The sequence below is a fragment of the Bufo gargarizans genome, chromosome 10 (assembly GCF_014858855.1).
Source record: "Bufo gargarizans isolate SCDJY-AF-19 chromosome 10, ASM1485885v1, whole genome shotgun sequence".
Lineage (NCBI taxonomy): Eukaryota > Metazoa > Chordata > Amphibia > Anura > Bufonidae > Bufo > Bufo gargarizans.
Window position 1 is genome coordinate 37,533,962 of NC_058089.1, and position 20,070 is coordinate 37,554,031.

A 20,070-nucleotide genomic window follows, 5' to 3' on the forward strand; every position below is an offset into this window, starting at 1 on the left:
CGTGGACCAATATGACCGCAATTCATGTTTTTTTGTCAGGCCCATGTTGAGGAGGAGGCCCAGAAAAGTTTTAAATTCGGAAACTTGGACTGGTTTCCACCGGAAAGGCTGGGCATAAAAGCTTCCCGGGTTAGCGGTTATAAATTGTGTGGCATACCGGTTTGTCTCTGCCACGACTAAGTCTAAAAGCTCCGCAGTCAAGAACAGCTCAAAAAATCCCAGGGCCGAACCGATCTGAGCCGTCTCAACCCGAACTCCAGACTGGGCGGTGAAAGGGGGAACTACAGGTGCGGCTGAAGTTGGGGGCTGCCAATCAGGGTTTGCCAGCACCTCTGGGATTCTAGGGGCTCTACGGGCACGTCTTTGCGGTGGCTGCGACGGGGTCACTACTGCTCGTGCCACCGTACCAGCTTCAACTGCCCTTCTGGTGCTCGCTACTTCACCAGGTTGTACGGCAGTGCTGGTACTAGGTCCAGGATGGGCTGGGCTGCTGGTGTATGCCTCACCACGTAATCCGGCAGCACCAGCCCCACTCTGATGCTCTTGAAGCGGATCCTGCGCAACCTGCGGTCTAGCAACACGGGGCCGGGTACGCCTGGTTCTATCAGGGACCTCAGCCTCCTCGTCCGAACTTTGGGTCAGAGAGCCGCTGCTTTCTACAGGTTCGTATTCTGACCCGCTGGATTCATCAGATGAGGGTTCCCACTCCTCATCCGACTGGGTCAGAAGCCTGTAGGCCTCTTCAGAGGAATACCCCCTGTTTGACATGTGGGCAACTAAATTTAGGGGTATTCCCTGAGACTACCCAGGTAAAAAAAGCAAGCCTGTCTTACAAAGGGGAGGCTAGCGAAGTACCGGAGGCCGCTGCGGTTGATAAAAAAATATCAAAAGTGATTTTTTTATCGCCGCAGTGCGTGTAAAGTGGATGTGCAGCGATCAAAAAAAAAATTTTTTTTGTCACTGCGGTGGGGCGGGTGTGGGCGAACGCACGTGTGGGCGACCGATCAGGCCTGATCGGGCAAACACTGCGTTTTGGGTGGAGGGCGAACCTAAAGTGACACTAATACAGTTATAGATCTGACCGTGATCAGTTTTGATCACTTCCAGATACTATAAAAGTACAAATGCTGATTAGCGATACGCTAATCAGCGAATAACGGACTGCGGTGCGGTGGGCTGGGCGCTAACTGATCCCTAACTACCTAACCAAGGGACCTAACTACCTAAAACCTAACGGTCAATACCAGTGAAAAAAAAAAGTGACAGTTTGCACTGATCACTTTTTTTCCTTTCACTAGTGATTGACAGGGGCTAGAAGGGGTGATCAAAGGGTTAATAGGGGTTCAGGGGGGTGATCTGGGGCTAAGTATGTACTGTTGGTGTACTCACTGTGAAGCCTGCTCCTCTGCTGGATCCAACCGACGAAAAGAACCAGCAGAGGAGCAGGCAGCCATATAACAGATCATATTTACTAATATGATCTGCTATACTGCTCTGTGATTGGCTTTTTTGAAAATCAGCAACCTGCCAGCCAATGATCGCTGGCTGGCAGGTCCTGACGAAATGCTTCTCGAAGAAATGCCGGCCCGCGATGCGCATGTGCGGGCCGGCTGCGGCGAAATCTCGCGTCTCGCGAGATGACGCGCCGATGCGTCCAGGAGGAGAAAAGCAACCACCTTCCGGACGCATCGGCGCGTTAGGCGGTCCGGAGGTGGTTAAGGGGCGGGCCCCTGTGGAGGTCACTGTCAAGGGGGTGGTATGCTGTGAAAGTCACTGTTAAAGGGGAAGGCTGCTGTAAAGGTCAAAGTTAAGGGGGTGGGCTGCTGTGGAGGTCCAATTTTAAAGGGACAGGGCACTGTTGGGGGGGTCAGTGTTAAGGGACGGGGGGGGGGGGTCACCGTTTTGGGGACAGGGTGCTGTAGATGTCATAGTGGATAGTGTTGATATCTTTTAACGACACACACAAACATTTAATGGAATAGATTAAATATACCCGAGGGAAGCCCGGTCCTAGTATATTATAATAGCAGATGCATTTCATCCAAGACGATGCAGTCGTTAGCTGCATGGTGTGAATGGAGTTTATTTAAATTAAAGTCAGATGGAAACATTTACACAAAACTGCAGCAAATTCTAGGATTTACAAAGAAAAAGTAAAAAAAAAAAAAAAAGAAAAAAAATGCATTTTTGTCCAAAGTAGATGCAAATGCAAAAATATCAAGAAGATGCTTGCTGCAAACGCGTTCTGCTGCGGTGCCTTCGGTGTACAGCTACGGTATATTCCCACCGTGTGCACACATCTTTTCCATACTCAGAGCAGCACAGCACTACTGCACAGGCAGCTGTCTCTTTAAATCCAGCATGACTGCAACCAATGGTTTTATAGAGAAGTGACATCACCCCCCAGCAGTGACGCAGACCCTATTATTAAGAGGCCAATCATCTGCTCCCTCACGGTCACATGATATTTGGGAGAAGTGCAGGGGGGGAGGAATAGGTTTGGGTTTTGTCATTGTACTGATCCTGCAGCTAGAGATGAACCAAGGCTGCTGATATTGAAGGAGAAAAACCTGGGCTATCCTCCCCATCCCATCCAATCATTGCATCTGCCTATTAACCGAAGAGACAGGGAAACTGCAGGGCTATCAGATCGCATGAAGACTGCTTCTATGGATCAAGGACAGGTTGACAGTAAGGAGGGTCACAGGGGCCTATGCAAAATGCTATAAAGGAGGAAACCCTCAAACTAGGATCATTTCACTGCAGACGGCCTCAGCTGTGCCGGCTCCTTCTATAATTACCATCCTGCAGGATTTAGAATAATTACGGGTCCCACAAGCGGGTCTGAGGCTCTATTTAATGCAATGCTAGAATTATTCTATGCTCCTCCACCTGATCCCACCGGGATGCTTGAAGGCAAAAGGTGATTTTACCTAACGTTGCTTCTTTTGCAGCAGGATTTTCATTCATATCGATGTTCTGGAGGTCGAAGGGTTAATGCAGAATTTTCCAGGCCTGAAGTCCTGTAAAAAAATTAGGAATGCACTGGTTCAGCACACCATACCGGCTGCCAATATCTATTTTCTAAATTTATTATTCTTGTGGATCCTGCACAGCCCATAGATTGCTTTGGGTCCTAGAGAGGATTTCAGTCTCCGGAACATTGGAAGCTGTGCATAGCCTGAGGATATCTTATTAACTCTGTAGACCAGAGAATTGGCTTTCTAACCGTATATCGGGAGACTGCATGGTGCCGTCTTGTGCAGGGATCATCTGTGCTCCTTCTAGAACCTCTTGAAGGACCTACTTCTACAATTTCAGAGGAGAGGCGTGAACTACGGGCTTCTTCTTTGGGTCACTTGGGCTGAGCTATCTGGATCTTGTTCAGCTGTAAATTTGAATTTCATCCCGCTTGAGGCCTGATCTTCATTGATTAGCTTAGACTTTGGATGCAGATTCCACACAAAGATCTACACGGGAAGGATCATTATTAAAGCAAGAGCCTATAGGAAAATCCGCAACTGTAAGTCATAGCCCTTCTGTTGGGAGATAATATTACAAAGGATTTCTGTTCTTCATGTGTAGAAGTCTAGTAAAAAATATAATAATTCAAAGCTAATGCAGATATAGACAACCTCGTTAATGTTAACCGTCTCACATCGAATTTCCTTTGTCTTGAACTGAAATTCTGGATTCTGAATCCATTTTTTTATGTATTTTGTCACTTGAGGTTTATGATGCATTATGAGTACGATATAAGGTCTCGTAAGAAATAAAGCATCTGAATTTCTGGTACATAGAAGGAAAATGCTAAGAATAAATGTCTCATGAATAATGTATGCAACGTGATGTGCTCATACAGGCTGTGTCTTCATAATGTTGGCACTGACTGCAGGGTATGGCAGGGATAGGACCATTACAAGGTCTGCAAACCAGTGACACCTGGAACTGGTCCAAGAGAAGTTACTCATCATAGGGCTACCTGCACATGTTGCATCTTAGGCCTCATGCACACGACTGTGCCGTTTTTTTTTTTTTTTACAGTCCACAAATCACGGATCCGCAAAACACGGAACAGGCGGCCCATTGTAGAAATACCTATTCTTGTCCGCAAAAATAGGACATGTTATATTTTTTTTGTGGGGCCACGGAACGAAGTGCATCTTTTGCGGCCCCATTGAAGTGACAGGGTCTGCACCCGAGCCGCAAAAAATGCGGCTCGGATGCGGACCACAAAAACGATCGAGTACATGAGGCCTTATGTGCAGACTTTTCTGCGCGGATTCTTGTGCGGAAAAACATCAGTGTAATACAGTACTGGCAAAGTGTATGAGATCTGACAAATCTCCTGTACACTTTGCTTTTTTCCTTCCGTGCAGAAAGTGACCTGCCGTGCGGATTTTAAAATCTATAACATGTCAATTCTTTGTATGGATTTCACCCTTTTCGAAGGGTTAGATCTGCTTCAAAACGACATCAGTTGCAACTGCAAGCAAGTTAAGCAACACATGGTTTTTGGTCCAGAAACACATAGAAATTAGTGCGGAAGACAGCCCGCACCCCTGTGCATGTAGCCTAAGACAAACCGCTAAAATACTTTAACCCATAAGGAGTAATTTTTGTCTGTGCCATAGCAAGCGAAGGGCATTTGACAGCAGTACCTTTAGGAATTTTGGAGCTGGACACATGGAATGCCATACTGTACATTACTGCTGAGTTTGTCAAAATTTGTATACATTTCCATAATCTTCACTGGATATGAAATTTTAATGATGTTTTATTGCTTTACTTGGACATACATTCATGTTCTTAATCTTCTCTTCTCCTTTCAGCTTCTCCATCTGCTGTCCATGGGTGATCCTGCTTCCACTAGGACCCACCTGGGCCTAGATTGTTAATAAGTCCCAGTGCGTGTCCATCATCTTCTGCCAAGCTAACCACCAGTGACATCTCCCTACTGCTGCTGCCTTGAACATACTAATGGAGACCAAGCTTCCTATTACCCCCACCAGTCCATCCTCCCCGGGCCTATCCCCCGTCTTGGCTGCAGACAAGGTAGATGGATTTTCTCGTCGCACTCTTCCTCGCTCCCGTCAGCGAAGATCACACAGCTCTTCTCAGTTCCGCTACCAGAGCAAGCAACAAGAGCTAACACCCTTACCTCCTTTGAAAGGTAGGCATGTCTTCCTGCCATTTCTTTGATGTCTTAGATCCAGTTGATTAAAAATCGTGTTGGACTGGCCTTTACTGGAAGATCTCCTTTGTTTACTGGCCCAGTGACCCCCTGTTACATACAGATGCAGCAGAGCTGATTTGTGAGTTATAATAAGTCCTTCAGTTAAGAAAATGCTGTGCATTTACATGATATAGGATATCAGACTCGGCTCAGCTACATCAGTGTTTAATACCAGTCTGGTGCCGGTGTAAGGCCCCTTTCACACAAGCGAGTTTTCCGCGCAGGTGCAATCCGTGACGTGAATGCATAGCACCCGCACAGAATCCTGACCCATTCATTTCAATGGATCTGTGTACATGAGCGTTCTGCGTTGCGTGAAAAACGCAGCATGTTCTATAGTCTGTGTTTTTCACGCAGCCCTGACCCCCATAGAAGTGAATGGGGCTTCAGTGAAAAACGCATTGCATCTGGAAGCAAGTGTGGATGCAATGTGCTTTTCACTGATGGTTGCTAGGAGATGTTTGTAAACCTTCAGTTTTTTATCATGTGTGAGAAAAACGTCAAAACGCATTGTACCCGCATGGAAAAAAAAAAGCGAAGAACTGAGCACAATCGCAGACAAAACTGACTGAACTTGCTTGCAAGTTTCACTGAACACATCTGGAGCCAATCCGTCACGCTCGTGTGAAAGAGGCTCGCACAACAGATTTTGACTACATCAAAGTCCACTGCTGGGGTTTCTGCTGTTCCGTTTTCCGTTTTCACTTTGAATGGTGCGGTCCCGCTCTCGGTTTAGCTCTATTGAAAGGAGTTAAACCATGAGCAGGCCCCGTTGTGGCTTTCTAAAGTGTCCATGCGGTAACCACGCCATGAATGGACATGTACGTTCTTGGCCTGAAAAAACGACACTGGACAAGTCCTTGGCCGTGTGAACAGTGTGGCCTCCTATCGAATGCAATGGAAGGCTTTTTCTGTGCAGATTCGACGTGCAAATCCGCGCTAAAACTCTTGCCAAGAAGACCTTGTATAAACCTACCCTAAGGCCTCGTTCACACATCAGTGTCACGTCCGTGAAAAAAAAAAAGCGTACGTGTAAGGGCTCATGCACACGACCGTATGGCTTTTTCAGTGTTTTGCGGTCCGTTTTTTACGGATACGTTGTTCCGTTTTTTGTTTCCATTGTGTTTCTGTTTTTTCCGTATGGCATATACAGTATACAGTAATGACATAGAAAAAAATTGGTCTGGGCATAACATTTTCAATAGATGGTTCAACAGAAACAGAACAGATACGGAAGACATACGGATGCATTTCCGTATGTGTTCCATTTTTTTTGCGGACCCATTGACTTGAATGGAGCCAAGCACCGTGATTTGCGGACAAGAATAGGACATGTTCTATCTTTTCACGGCACGGAAATACTGAAACGGAATGAAATGAATGGTTCAGTATATATACCGCATACTGACTTAAAAAAAACGGCCAGTATACTGAACGCAAAATACTGTCGTGTGCATGAGCCCTTATATGAACATGTCCGTAAAGGATCCGGGTGTCCGTTTTTTACCATCCGTGTGTCATCTGTAATTCACCGACGTTGCTCCACTGAAAATACATTTCCAAAGAATCTCCTATTAGTCTTCAGTGAAAAACGGACGTAACACGCATGTGAGTCAGTGATTCTCACAGACCCATAGACTTCAATGGGCGGGCTTGGTCCGCATCACGGATCAAAGTAGTGCACGTCCCTGTGATTTTTTTTTTTTTTTACTGACCCATAGTCAAAAAAATAAAAAATAAAACTGAAATGTGAACAGACACATTTAAATGAATGGGTACATGTACTGTCCGTAGAAAATGCGGACAGCACATTTCAGTGAAAAAAACGGAAATGAGCCCTAAAGGTAATGCCTGCTGCATCTGTCAGTATGACAGTGTATCAGATGTTGCATTTTCTGCATCCATATAGTTTTGCACAATTAAGGGTGACCCAATGGAAAAGGATTTTATCGCCGTGTCTGTATCTTCCAGCTTTATGTGACCACCCTCCAGATCCATTTGGCTTCTCTCCCCCCTTCTAGCTCATCCATCCTCTCTGCCCCTCCTTCCACTCTCCATGACGCTGATCCTCGGATCAATAGCTCTAACTGTTCAGATACCATTATCATCTTTTATAATGCCATTCTAGAGGCTGGGCCCATCCCTTTATCCTCCCCGTCTCTCGCTCTCCTTTTCTCACACGGTCTTCTGGGAGAAGCAATCCACTATGCAGTATGTGCACTTCCCCGGAAGCCAGTGTTCTGGTATATGATGCAGAGAATTCATTGCATTGCATATTCCATACACCCCCCTCCCCCATCCTGATGTTAAATATTAATGTGCACTGCATGGTAGTGCATCTCCTTTTTATGAGCGCATTCACAATAAGGAGTCCTATACAATAAAGCCCAGCAGGTCTTCATCCTTAATTCACACTGTTCAGACACAAGGTGCATTTTATCACCGCATACTGTTTACATGGTCAAGTATTTGGTTGTGTCAAGGTGGACAATGAAAGGACTAACATGATGTAAATGGTTAAAGTGATGCTCCACTGGTTATAAAAATTTGCATATCCGTTATATCTTTTTTTTCCATTAATTTATTCTTAAAAAAAAAAAAAAAAAAAAATCTGTTACTACCTGGAAACAGTCAACAGATAGGACAGCTGCTGTTGACGGATGCCTCCAGCACCTTGAATGTACAAAGGTGGACTATTCTCAATGGTCTGTTGGCCTGCTCATTAATGTTTAATACATCTTGCAGCCTAATTGAAGGTATATATATTGGGTGGGGGGCTCTGGTAGACACTTGGTAGCTGTGCAGGAAGCAGGGACACACACAGGATAGAGTCCGATTTAAGTGTTTTTATCCATCATGGGGTCTCAATACTGGAAAAAAAAAACCTTCGGTTTTGTCCCCATTCATTGTCAATGGGGACAATAACTGATCAGAACGGAATGCTCCAAAAATGTATTCCGTTCTCATATTGGAGAGCAAACCGCCAGCATGCTGCGGTTTGCCTTCAGTCCTGGGATGTGGAGCAAGACGTATCCGTTATGACCCACAATGCAAGTCAATTGGTACGGATCCGTTTTGGGTATGTTAAAGATAATACAACCATATCCGTTCAGAACGGATGCAGATGGTTGTATTACCAGTAACTGAAGTTACTAGTGTGAAAGTAGCCTTCAACAAACAAGCAGTGATGGTCAGTTTGCAGTGTTTGCCAGTGAACACATGCGGGCTGCCATCTTTAGTACGGTAGACTCACCCGTCCGGCGATGCACAGGTAAGCCGCTCTGAAATCAAATGCAGTCTCCGGGAGCAGGCAGTTCCGAGAACAGCCTGATGAAGGCCCCCAGCGGCTGTTCTCAGAACTGCCTGCTCCCGGTGACTGCAGTTGATTTCAGAGCGGCTCGCGACGCAGGTAAGGTGAACACCACGAACTGACCATCACTGTAAACAAACCCTGCTCAGCTGAGCAAGTACCTAATACAACAAGACAGTCCCTGACTATACGTGGGACCAGCTACCCGGCCCACAGGTACAAGTGGCACATGTAATACCGGCTGTAGTCCAGCAGTCAGCTTCTCCAGGTATTGCTCACCTCTACACTGAGCTTTAAATTAGGCCCTAACGACCCATGTGACTCTCAGCTGTGGGCTATGGAAGCCCAGGACTGAAGCCTGGGGGGAGTGAGCGTCCTACTGCCAACCTTCATCACTCCAGTATAAGGCCCCTTTCACACGAGCGAGTTTCCTGCGCGGGTGCAATGCGTGACGTGAACGCATAGCACCCGCACTGAATCCTGACCCATTAATTTCAATGGGGCTGTGTACAGGAGCGTTGTTTTTCACGTATCAGTTCTGCGTTGCGTAAAAATCGCAGCATGTTCTATATTCTGCAATTTTCAAGCAGCCCTGGCCCCATAGAAGTGAATGTGGATGCGTGAAAAACGCATTACATCCGCAACCAAGTGCGGGTGTGATGCGTTTTTCACTGATGGTTGTTAAGAGATGTTGTTTGTAAACCTTCGGTTTTTTATCACGCGCGTGAACAACGCATCAAAACGCAACTGAACGCAATTGCAGACAAAACTGACTGAACTTGCTTGCAAAATAGTGCGAGTTTCACTGAATGCACCCTAAACGCATCCGGACCTAATCCATCACGCTCGTGTAAAAGAGGCCTAAGCAGGTCCCAGTACGTATTTTGCAAATCTGTCTATGTTAGCTGGGGATAAGGCCTCTTGCACACGACCGTATGTATTTTGTGGTCTGCAAAAAACGGATCCGCAAAAAATACGGATGACATTTGTGTGCATTCTGTATTTTGCGGAACGGAACAGCTAGCCCTTCATAGAACAGTACCCTCCTTGTCCATAATGCAGACAATAATAGGACATGTTCTATTTTTTGTGGAACGGATATACGGAAACGGAATGCACACTAAGTAACTTCCATTTTTCGCGGACCCATTGAAGTGAATGGTTCCGCATACGGTCCGCAAAAAATAATGGAATGGACACGGAAAGAAAATACGCTTGTGTACAAGAGGCCTAACATAGACAAAACAGACTATCCACCCTGCTTATCCTGTGTCTGGGTTAACCCTTCAGTTCCCAGAGACACACCCAAGGCTTACACACCCACAGTTTAACCATTTCAAAGGCAGATATTGGTTCTCCCAAACCATACCCTTCTCACAATATTTAATATTCCTAAATTAAGATGTTAGGCTGCAAGGTATGAAGGTGTTAACACGTACAGACCTATGGCGCAATCTGAACAGGGCACCTAACAGGTTCATAGAGGGGGTGCTTCTTGGGACCTCTTCTGAGACATCCATATTCACATTATGATACAAAATATAAAAAAATACTAGACAGTGTGAAGAAATTCTAGGGCCCTGTTGACATCACATCTCTGCTTAGCTGTTGCAAAACTACAACTCCCAGCATGCTCTAATAGCTGTAAGCTATCCAGGCATGCTGGGAGTTGCAGTTTTGGAACAGCTGGAGGGCCGCAGTTTGGACATGCCTGGCCTAATGTATATGAAGGTGCCATCCTTACCTATAGGCTACAATGTCTTCTGTCATACAGATAGGTCATAAAAAGCTATTGAAAGGATCGCGGCATTAACGGATGGCTGTCACAGATACCGTAAAGTGACATTCATCACCCATAGGCTAATAAAACATATACATTTGTAGGGGTTGTGCCAAGTATTAAAGGAGCTGTCTCACTTCAGGAAATGGCATTTATTATGTAGAGAAAGTGAACACAAGGCACTAATGGAGCCCCATGGAGACACGGTCTGTACACCCCAAATGTAAAGAAGACACATGATGTGAATAGGCCTGAAGCTTTTCGTAGATGCTCCCCATCATGATAAATGTAATGTCTCTCCATTCCCAATAACCCTCCTCACTTGACGTCAGAAGCTTGCTTACGTGTAGGCCGCGGCTCCAGTCAGCAGACCTCATTTCTGAGCTTCTGAAGTGTGCTGGTGCCATCTTCACAGCAGAAGAGAGGAGGACCTATTCATATGGTGCCCTCCCTTCTTGGTGGTGTTCACAAGCTTCAGCAAAATTGGGGGGAAATTGAGTTCCAAAGTTGCTTTGCTTTAAATTAGCTTGAGTTCAATGCTTTGGTAAAGGAGGCATTCTCGTTATCACCCATTATATATATTTTTTATAATTATATAGCAAGGTTATAAAATCTAGTACATTATTTGTGCCTCCATGGTCATTATTCAGTGTATTGTGCTATTTTTTAGCATGTTCTTGGCACCAGGATAGAGCTGGGTTTTGTGACTGAGGCATATGGTGACAGAGGCGCTCTGTGGGTGTCCTTGGTTACAGTCTCTGTAGGCTGTCTCCCTTGTGTATCTGTCTCTGCCGTATGTCTCCCAATTCTGTTTTGCGTACTCCGTTCTCTCTCCCCATTGCTTCTTATAACACGCTGTCTCTCATCTCTCTCTTTATCTCTGTCACATATCTGTCTCATCTCCATATTCCCTGCCGCCCATCCAACCCCTCCTCTCTGCTCTGTCTCTGACTCCAAATGTCCCTTTCCCCCTTCTTTCTATTCACCTTTCCCCCCGTGTATTGTTCTATGCTCATCTTACACTCATTTCTTTTTGCTGTCAGCAAATCATTATCCAGCCACTCAGGAAATGAAATAAAACACAAACCGCGTCATACAGTCTATGCTATATTAGATTTTCTTCAGGGAGAAGATTTTTTTTCATCTCTGGCTGTTTGACATAGACGAATATATCGACAGGAGAATCATAAGATAGATAGATAGACCAATGTATGGATACTGTAGATATCTATGCAATGGATCGATAGAAAGGTTTATGTACTGTGCCATAAAGCACATGTGGCCACAAAAGAGGCTATCGGACATTTCAAAATCTCCCCAAAGCCCCTAAATGTGTAACAAAACAGCCTAAAACTCACCACTTAATCCACCACCATTTCCAGTGCTGCCACTCTGCTCCTCACCTCAGGTCTGTGTTTATAGGCTGCTGTGGTGACATTGTGACCAGTGATTGGCTGCAGTGTGCGAAATATGGCTATGTCACCACTGCAGCCTGTAAGCACAGACCGGAAGTGAGGAACACCACAGCAGGCCTGAAAATAAACCTTCTTTGGTGAGCTTATAAAAAAAAAAGTCAGACAACCTCACTAATGGTCACTTAGAAGAAGAGGGTCCATTAAATTTGGGTCTGATCCCCATTTTTCAACCTTGAAAATTGAATAGGGGCACTGTTTTCAGTGATTGAATAGAATTGTTTAGCACTTTGAAGGAACATATCAGTCCACCAGTTTGCTACACCACTGGATAGATTATAGATCTACTGGAAAATTGATTCATAGATGGGTATTAAAATTATGATAGATATGAGGGTCAGTTCTGTGTGTGGATCTTGACCCTGACATGGAACCCCACACTAAGAGATGTACACTGTACAGTTAAACGTAAAGAAGCTTTATTCCAATAGGGGGAGCAATGCATCAGGGTTACACTCATGGGCTGAAGGCTTTTTTTTTATTACAGTTCATCAGGAGACACACAGCATAGTAGTTACAGTTCTCTGGCAGGCACACAGCATAGTAGTTACAGTTCTCTGTCAGGCACACAGCTTACTAGTTACAGTTCTCTGGCAGGCATACTTCTTACTAGTTACAGTTCTCTGGCAGGCACACAGCATAGTAGTTGCAGTTCTCTGGCAGGCACACAGCATAGTAGTTACAGTTCTCTGGTGGGCACACAGCCTACTAGTTACAGTTCTCTGGTGGGCACACAGCTTACTAGTTACAGTTCTCTGGCGGGCACACAGTTTAGTGGGTACAGCTCTCTGACAGGCACATAGCTTTTGGTTACAGTTTTGAACAGCGTGCCTGAGCAACTTACGGTAACATAGAAACACACGCCATTGTATCTTGGCGCCATCCAGTCTCCGGTCTCTTTTTCCGGTAAGAGTAACATGGATTCTCTCATCCCACTGCACAGACACTGATTGGAAGTGGTCCAGAATCAATCCCAGTTACAGAGGACTCTCTCACTCCAGCAGACTTAAAGAGGGCCTTTCACTCGTATACAAACTAAAAACTAACTCTATCTGTGGGCAGAGCGGCGCCCAGGGGTCCCCCTGCACTTACTAGTATGCCTGGGCACCGCTCCGTTCGCCCGCTATAGGCTCCGGTGTCTCAGCTCCGTCTGTTGTATTGGACTGATTTTTTGTAGGAGGCGTGTCCCTTGCTGCAGCACTGGCCAATCGCAGCGCACAGCTCATAGCCAGTCTATGAGCTGTGTGCTGCGATTGGCCAGCACTGCAGCAAGGGACACGCCTCCTACAAAAAAATCAGTCCAATACAACAGACGGAGCTGAGACACCGGAGCATATACTGGGCGAACGGAGCGGCGCCCAGGCATACTAGTAAGTGCAGGGGGACCCCTGGGCGCCGCTCTGCCCACAGATAGAGTTAGTTTTTAGTTTGTATACGAGTGAAAGGCCCTCTTTAAGCAAGACAGCAGTTCTTTTAGGCCTCTTTCACACGGGCGTGCGTTTTTTTGCCCGGATAAGAGCCGGGTGCGTTGCGGGAAAATGCGCAATTTTTTCTGCGCAAGTGCAAAACATTGTCATGCGTTGCACTCGCGTGAGAAAAATCGCGCATGTTTGGTACCCAAACCCGAACTTCTTCATAGAAGTTCGGGCTTGGGATTGATGTTCTGAAGATTGTATTATTTTCCCTTATAACATGGTTATAAGGGAAAATAATAGCATTCTAAATACAGAATGCATAGTAAACCAGCGCTAGAGGGGTTAAAAAAAAATAAAAAATAATTTAACTCACCTTAGTCCACTTGCTCGCGAAGCCCGGCATCTCCTTGTGTCTCCGCTGCTGATGAACAGGACCTGGGGTGAGCTGCTCCATTAAATACAGGTTAAGGACCTTCGATGACGTCACTCTGGTCATCACATGGTACGTCACATGATCTTTTACCATGGTGATTCACCATGGTAAAAGATCATGTGATGACCGGAGTGACGTCATCGAAGGTCCTTAAGCTCTATTTAATGGAGTAGCTCACCCCAGGTCCTGTTCATCAGCAGCGGAGACACAAGGAGATGCCGGCTTCGCGAGCAAGTGGACTAAGGTGAGTTAAATTTTTTTTTATTTTTTTTTAACCCCTCTAGCGCTGGTTTACTATGCATTCTGTATTCAGAATGCTATTATTTTCCCTTATAACCATGTTATAAGGGAAAATAATAATGATCGGGTCTCCATCCCGATGGTCTCCTAGCAACCATGCGTGCAAATCGCACGGCATCCGTACTTGCTTGCGGATACCATCCGATTTTCACACACCCCATTCACTTCTATGGGGCCTGCGTCACGTCAAAATCGGAAAATATAGAGCATGCTGCGATTTCAACTGAACGCACAAGTGATGCGTTAAAAACATCGCTCATGTGCACAGCCCCATAGAAATGAATGGGTCAGGATTTAGTGCGGGTGCCATACGTTCGCCGCACGGATCGCACCCGCACGGAAAACTCGCCCGTGTGAAAGGGGCCTTAGAGTTTTAAGGGCACATTTATTAAGACCAGCGTTTCAGACGCCGGTCTTAAAGAGGACCTTTCATCCAAACATTGTGAACTAAGTATCCTTACATATACAGTGGCACTGCAGGGATCTCACTGCACTTACTAGTTTCCCTGCGCGCCGCTCCGTTCTTCTGTTATGTCCTCTGGTATGTTCGGGGACTTGGTTATAGTAGGCGGAGACTTAGGGGACTTGGTTATAGTAGGCAGAGTCTGATCTTGTTCTGCTGGGCGTCTCCTCCTCCTAGGCTGTAGCGCTGGCCAGAGCTCACAGCCTGGGAGGTTTTTTTCTCCCAGGCTGTGAGCTCTGCGCTGCGATTGGCCAGCGCTACAGCCTAAGAGGAGGAGATGCTCAGCAGAACAAGGGGAGTCTCCTCCTACTATAACCAAGTCCCCGAACATACCGGAGGACATAACGGGAGAACGGAGCGGCGCCCAGGGATAATAGTAAGTGCAGTGAGATCCCTGGGCGCCGCTGTATATGTCAGGATACTTAGTTCACAATGTTTGGACCGATGAAAGGTCCTCTTTAATAAACCCCTAAGCTGGCGGCAGATCAGCCTTAGTTTGGGCTCGTTCACATGAACGTATTTTGCGTTCGTATACGGGTCATTTTCTGCGTTCCGCATACGGTTTGGGTACGGAACTATTCATTTCAATGGGTCCGCAAAAGATGCGGACAGCACTCTGTGTGTTGTCCCCATCCGTTGCTCCGTTCTGTGGCCCCGCAAAAATTATGAGTCCTGTCCTATTCTTGTCCGTTTTGCGGACAAGAATAGGCATTTCTATAATAGGCCTCCTGCTCCGTTCTGCAAATTGCGGAAGGCACGCGGGTGCCATCCATGTTTTGCGGATCCTCGATTTGTGGACCGCAAAAAACCGCACGGTCCACAAAGGTCCAGGATCCTCTGCCAGTTCTAAATGTAAGACAGCTTCCTAGCTGTCTTACATTTAGACCTTTTTCTATGCCTGAAACAGGCGTAGAATATGGAAAATAATACGGACCTGCCGGCTCATCCCCTTCCCCCGCCCGCACCACGCCCACTTTCTTAGACCTGGCGTGAGCGTGGAGAAGTCGCAGATTGCTGTCCAGCTAGCTGCTGTGTCGCAATCACGCCTGACATGTTCCTAATTTCTGCGTATATTATATATATTGATAAATGACCCCCTTACAGTTTTAGAGTACCACACTGAAAGCAGTCCCCAACTGCCTGCACAAGCATCGGGTCCCTGCCTCTTTTGGTGACATACATTGACCTCCTCCTGAGCTTAGCTGGAGTGACGTTAGATAGACCTCAGTAGATGTGAAATGGTCAGATAGATGTCACTTTCTTTGTACCTGCTCAATGCTGATTAGGAGAGCAGCTATTCTTATTATGACAAATACTTTATGTCCTCTTTAACCTGCCCAATTCCTCCCATTGGCCTCTTTTACTTAACCAGTTGATGATATTGGTACCACTCATCGTGTCAAAGGGAGGTGACCATCGACAAAGACGGAGCCTCTGGGGCTGTTATATTAACAGTATAATTGCTGCTTTCTCAGTCCTTTAGGTCACCAACACATAAGAAATATAGGGTGAAAGGCCTCTTTCACACGGGCGTCAGTTTTTTTGCCCGAATAAGAGGCGGGTGAGTTGCGGGAAAATGCGCGATTTTTCTGCACGAGTGCAAAACATTGTAATGCGTTTTGCACTCATGTGAGAAAAATCGCGCATGTTTGGTACCCAAACCCGAACTTCTTCACAGAAGTACGGGTTTGGGATCAGTGTTCTGTAGATTGTATTATTTTCCCTTATAACATGGTTATAAGGGAAAATAATAGCATTCTGAATACAGAATGCATAGTAAACTAGCGCTGGAAGGGTTAAAAAAAAAAAATTTTTTTTTTTTAACTCACTTTAGTCCACTTGATCGCGAAGCCCGGCATCTCCTTGTGTCTCCTTTGTTGAATAGGACCTGTGGTGACTGGTGAGCATTAAATACAGGTAAAGGACCTTTGATGACGTCACTCCGGTCATCACATGGTACGTCACATGATCTTTTACCATGGTGAATCACCATGGTAAAAGACCATGTGATGACCGGAGTGACGTCATCAAAGGTCCTTTACCTGTATTTAATGCTCACCAGTCACCACAGGTCCTATTCAACAAAGGAGACACAAGGAGATGCCGGGCTTCGCGATCAAGTGGACTAAGGTGAGTTAAATTATTTTTTATTTTTTTTTAACCCTTCCAGCGCTAGTTTACTATGCATTCTGTATTCAGAATGCTATTATTTTCCCTTATAACCATGTTATAAGGGAAAATAATAATGATCGGGTCTCCATCCCGATCGTCTCCTAGCAACCGTGCTTGAAAATCAGGATTCAGTGCGGGTGCTATACGTTCGCCACACGCATCGCACCCGCACGGAAAACTCGCCCGTGTGAAAGGGGCCTAAGACTCACATGACTGCACTGTCAGATTCTAATTTTTTTTTACCATTTGTGCCTCCATTTTCTTTGAGGCCTCTTTCACACTTGCGTTGTCCAGATCCGGCGTGTACTCCACTTGCCGGAATTACACGCCGGATCCGGAAAAACGCAAGTGTACTGAAAGCATTTGAAGACGGATCCGTCTTCAAAATGCTTTCAGTGTTACTATGGCATCCAGGACGCTATTAAAGTCCTGGTTGCCATAGTAGTAGTGGGGAGCGGGGGAGCGGTATACTTACAGTCCGTGCGGCTCCCGGGGCGCTCCAGAATGACGTCAGAGCGCCCCATGCGCATGGATGACGTGTCCATGCGATCACGTGATCCATTGCTTGGGGCGCTCTGACGTCACTCTGGAGCGCCCCGGGAGCCGCACGGACGGCAAGTATGCTGCTCCCCCGCTCCTCGCTACACTTTACCATGGCTGCCAGGACTTTAGCGTCCTGGCAGCCATGGTAACCATTCAGAAAAAGCTAAACGTGGGATCCGGCAATGCGCCGAAACGACGTTTAGCTTAAGGCCGGATCCGGATCAATGCCTTTCAATGGGCATTAATTCCGGATCCGGCCTTGCGGCAAGTTTTCAGGATTTTTGGCCGGAGCAAAAAGCGCAGCATGCTGCGGTATTTTCTCCGGCCCAAAAACGTTCCGTTCCGGAACTGAAGACATCCTGATGCATCCTGAATGGATTTCACTCCATTCAGAATGCATTAGGATAAAACTGATCAGGATTCTTCCGGCATAGAGCCCCGACGACGGAACTCTATGCCGGAAGACAAGAACGCAGGTGTGAAAGAGCCCTAAGTCTGTCCATTTTTTTTAATGTATGTTTTGCATCTGTTTCTAGTGGCTGCTATTCACTGGCTGCCATGTGAGTAGCCGTATTGACTTCAGTTGGTTCTAAAAATGGCGTAGTTACAACTGTTACTTAAATAGCTGTCACAATGCCATTTTTCCTGTTTGTGTGGATGTAGCCTTATTTAAATCTAACTTTAGGTTAGAAAAAGAGGCGACCCAGACGTGATACATTTCCACACACACATTAAGAAGCACCTTTTGAAATGATGATGATGTTGTTAGGCTACTTTTACACTCGCGTTTGGTGCGGTTCCGTCATGGATCTGCACAAACGCATCTGCTCAGATAATACAACCATCTGCACCCATTCAGAACGGATCCATTTGTATTATCTTTAACATAGCCAAAACTGATCCGTCTCGAACACAATTGAAAGTCAGTCTCCATTGACTTACATTGTGTGTCAGAACGGATCTGTTTGGCTCAGTTTCGTCAGACTGACACCAAAACGCTGCAAGCAGCTTTTTGGTGTCCCCCTCCAAAGCAGAACGGAACCAAACTGACACATTCTGAACGGATCCTTTTCCATTCAGAATGCATTAGGGGCAAAACTGATCCGTTTTGGACCGCTTGTTAAAGCCCTGAAACGGATCTCACAAACGGAAACCAAAACGCCAGTGTAAAAGTAGCTGTGTTACAACAATGTAACAAAAATATGTGATGTATTGTAAATTACAAGACAGTGAAATTTACTTGGAAATAAATGCAGCAAATGAGACTATATTAATATATTAAAGGAAACCTGTAATCAGTTTTGACTCCGTAAACTGCTAAACAGGTGCTGGAGAGATATTTCAGTAACATAATCATGACGGATCCGCCCAAAACGTGAGTGTGAAAGTAGCCTAATTTGCATATGGCTCAGTAGTTGTATGTTTCATTATCTATGCTGCTATACATGATATATATCATATATAGAGATTCGGAGAATGGAGGAACTCACGGCATCTTTGCACGGTGGTAACAGAGCTTTTGTTGCTATGTGGTCCCCTTGGTTCACCTTTCAGGACTCTTCGGAGTATCGGAGTCTGCTGGCTTGAGAGTCTCGTTTGGACGCTCCTGTACACTTCTCTCATCCCCCCCTGCTACCTTACCCTTTATCCTTTAATGCCTCCCTGATGTCCCTGTCCTGTGTCCCCCCCCCCCCCCCCCATTCATGTTGTTGTTCATTGAATTTTTCTTTATTTTTATGCTGAGGCCATGTCTTCTTTGGCCCTTTGTTTCTCCTTTTTCTTTTATTCTATATGGTACATATCAGATGTGTGACAATAGGCTGCATATCAAACACTGTTTTATGTGCTGTAATTGTTGGTGCATTGTTAGATTATGCTTAAGGATGACAGTCGGCGTAGGCCCGACTACTATTTTTTGTTGTATGTGATTCAACATGCCATGATTTTGTTTCCTTTGCGAAATAGAAATAAAGAATTTCAAGATATATATATATATATATATATATATATATATATATATATATATATATATATATATTCAGCCACAACGACGTGCACCTACGCATTGGGATGTGCTGACTAACCCCCTTTTTCTTTGCTATAGCAAAGAAAAAGGGGGTTAGGGCTCTTTCACACCTGCGTTCTTGTCTTCCGGCATAGAGTTCCGTCGTCGGGGCTCTATGCCGGAAGAATCCTGATCAGTTTTATCCTAATGCATTCTGAATGGAGTGAAATCCGTTCAGGATGCATCAGGATGTCTTCAGTTCCGGACCGGAACGTTTTTTGGCCGGAGAAAATACTGCAGCATGCTGCGCTTTTTGCTCCGGCCAAAAATCCTGAAGACTTGCCGCAAGGCCGGATACGGAATTAATGCCCATTGGAAGGCATTGATCCGGAATCCGGCCTTAAGCTAAACGTCGTTTCGGCGCATTGCCGGATCCGACGTTTAGCTTTTTTCTGAATGGTTACCATGGCTGCCGGGACGCTAAAGTCCTGGCAGCCATGGTAAAGTGTAGTGGGGAGCGGGGAGCAGCATACTTACCGTCCGTGCGGCTCCCGGGGCGCTCCAGAGTGACTTCAGGGCGCCCCAGGCGCATTGATGACATGATCGCATGGCACGTCATCCATGCGCATGGGGCGCTCTGACGTCATTCTGGAGCGCCCCGGGAGCCGCACGGACTGTAAGTATACCGCTCCCCACTACTACTATGGCAACCAGGACTTTAATAGCGTCCTGGCTGCCATAGTAACACTGAAAGCATTTTGAAGACGGATCCGTCTTCAAATGCTTTCCGTACACTTGCGTTTTTCCGGATCCGGCGTGTAATTCCGGCAAGTGGAGTACATGCCGGATCCGGACAACGCAAGTGTGAAAGAGGCCTTAGTCAGCACATCCCAATGCGTAGGTGCACGTCGTTGTGGCTGAATATATATATATATATATAT

General features: G+C 45.9%; 1 protein-coding gene across 2 annotated transcripts in view; it reads left to right on the forward strand.

The window, feature by feature from the left end:
• The first annotated feature begins 2,517 nt into the window (after nucleotides 1-2,517).
• PPP2R5B (protein phosphatase 2 regulatory subunit B'beta) overlaps nucleotides 2,518-20,070 on the forward strand; it is a 158,503-nt gene continuing 140,950 nt past the window's right edge. The window contains exons 1-2 of one of the 2 annotated variants that reach the window (XM_044270393.1): nucleotides 2,518-3,523; nucleotides 4,833-5,173. In XM_044270393.1, the coding sequence (XP_044126328.1) occupies nucleotides 4,981-5,173 (193 nt within the window). In that variant the 5' untranslated portion in view covers nucleotides 2,518-3,523; nucleotides 4,833-4,980. The remainder of the gene's footprint in view (nucleotides 3,524-4,832; nucleotides 5,174-20,070) is intronic. The other variant, XM_044270394.1, reaches the window with a different exon arrangement.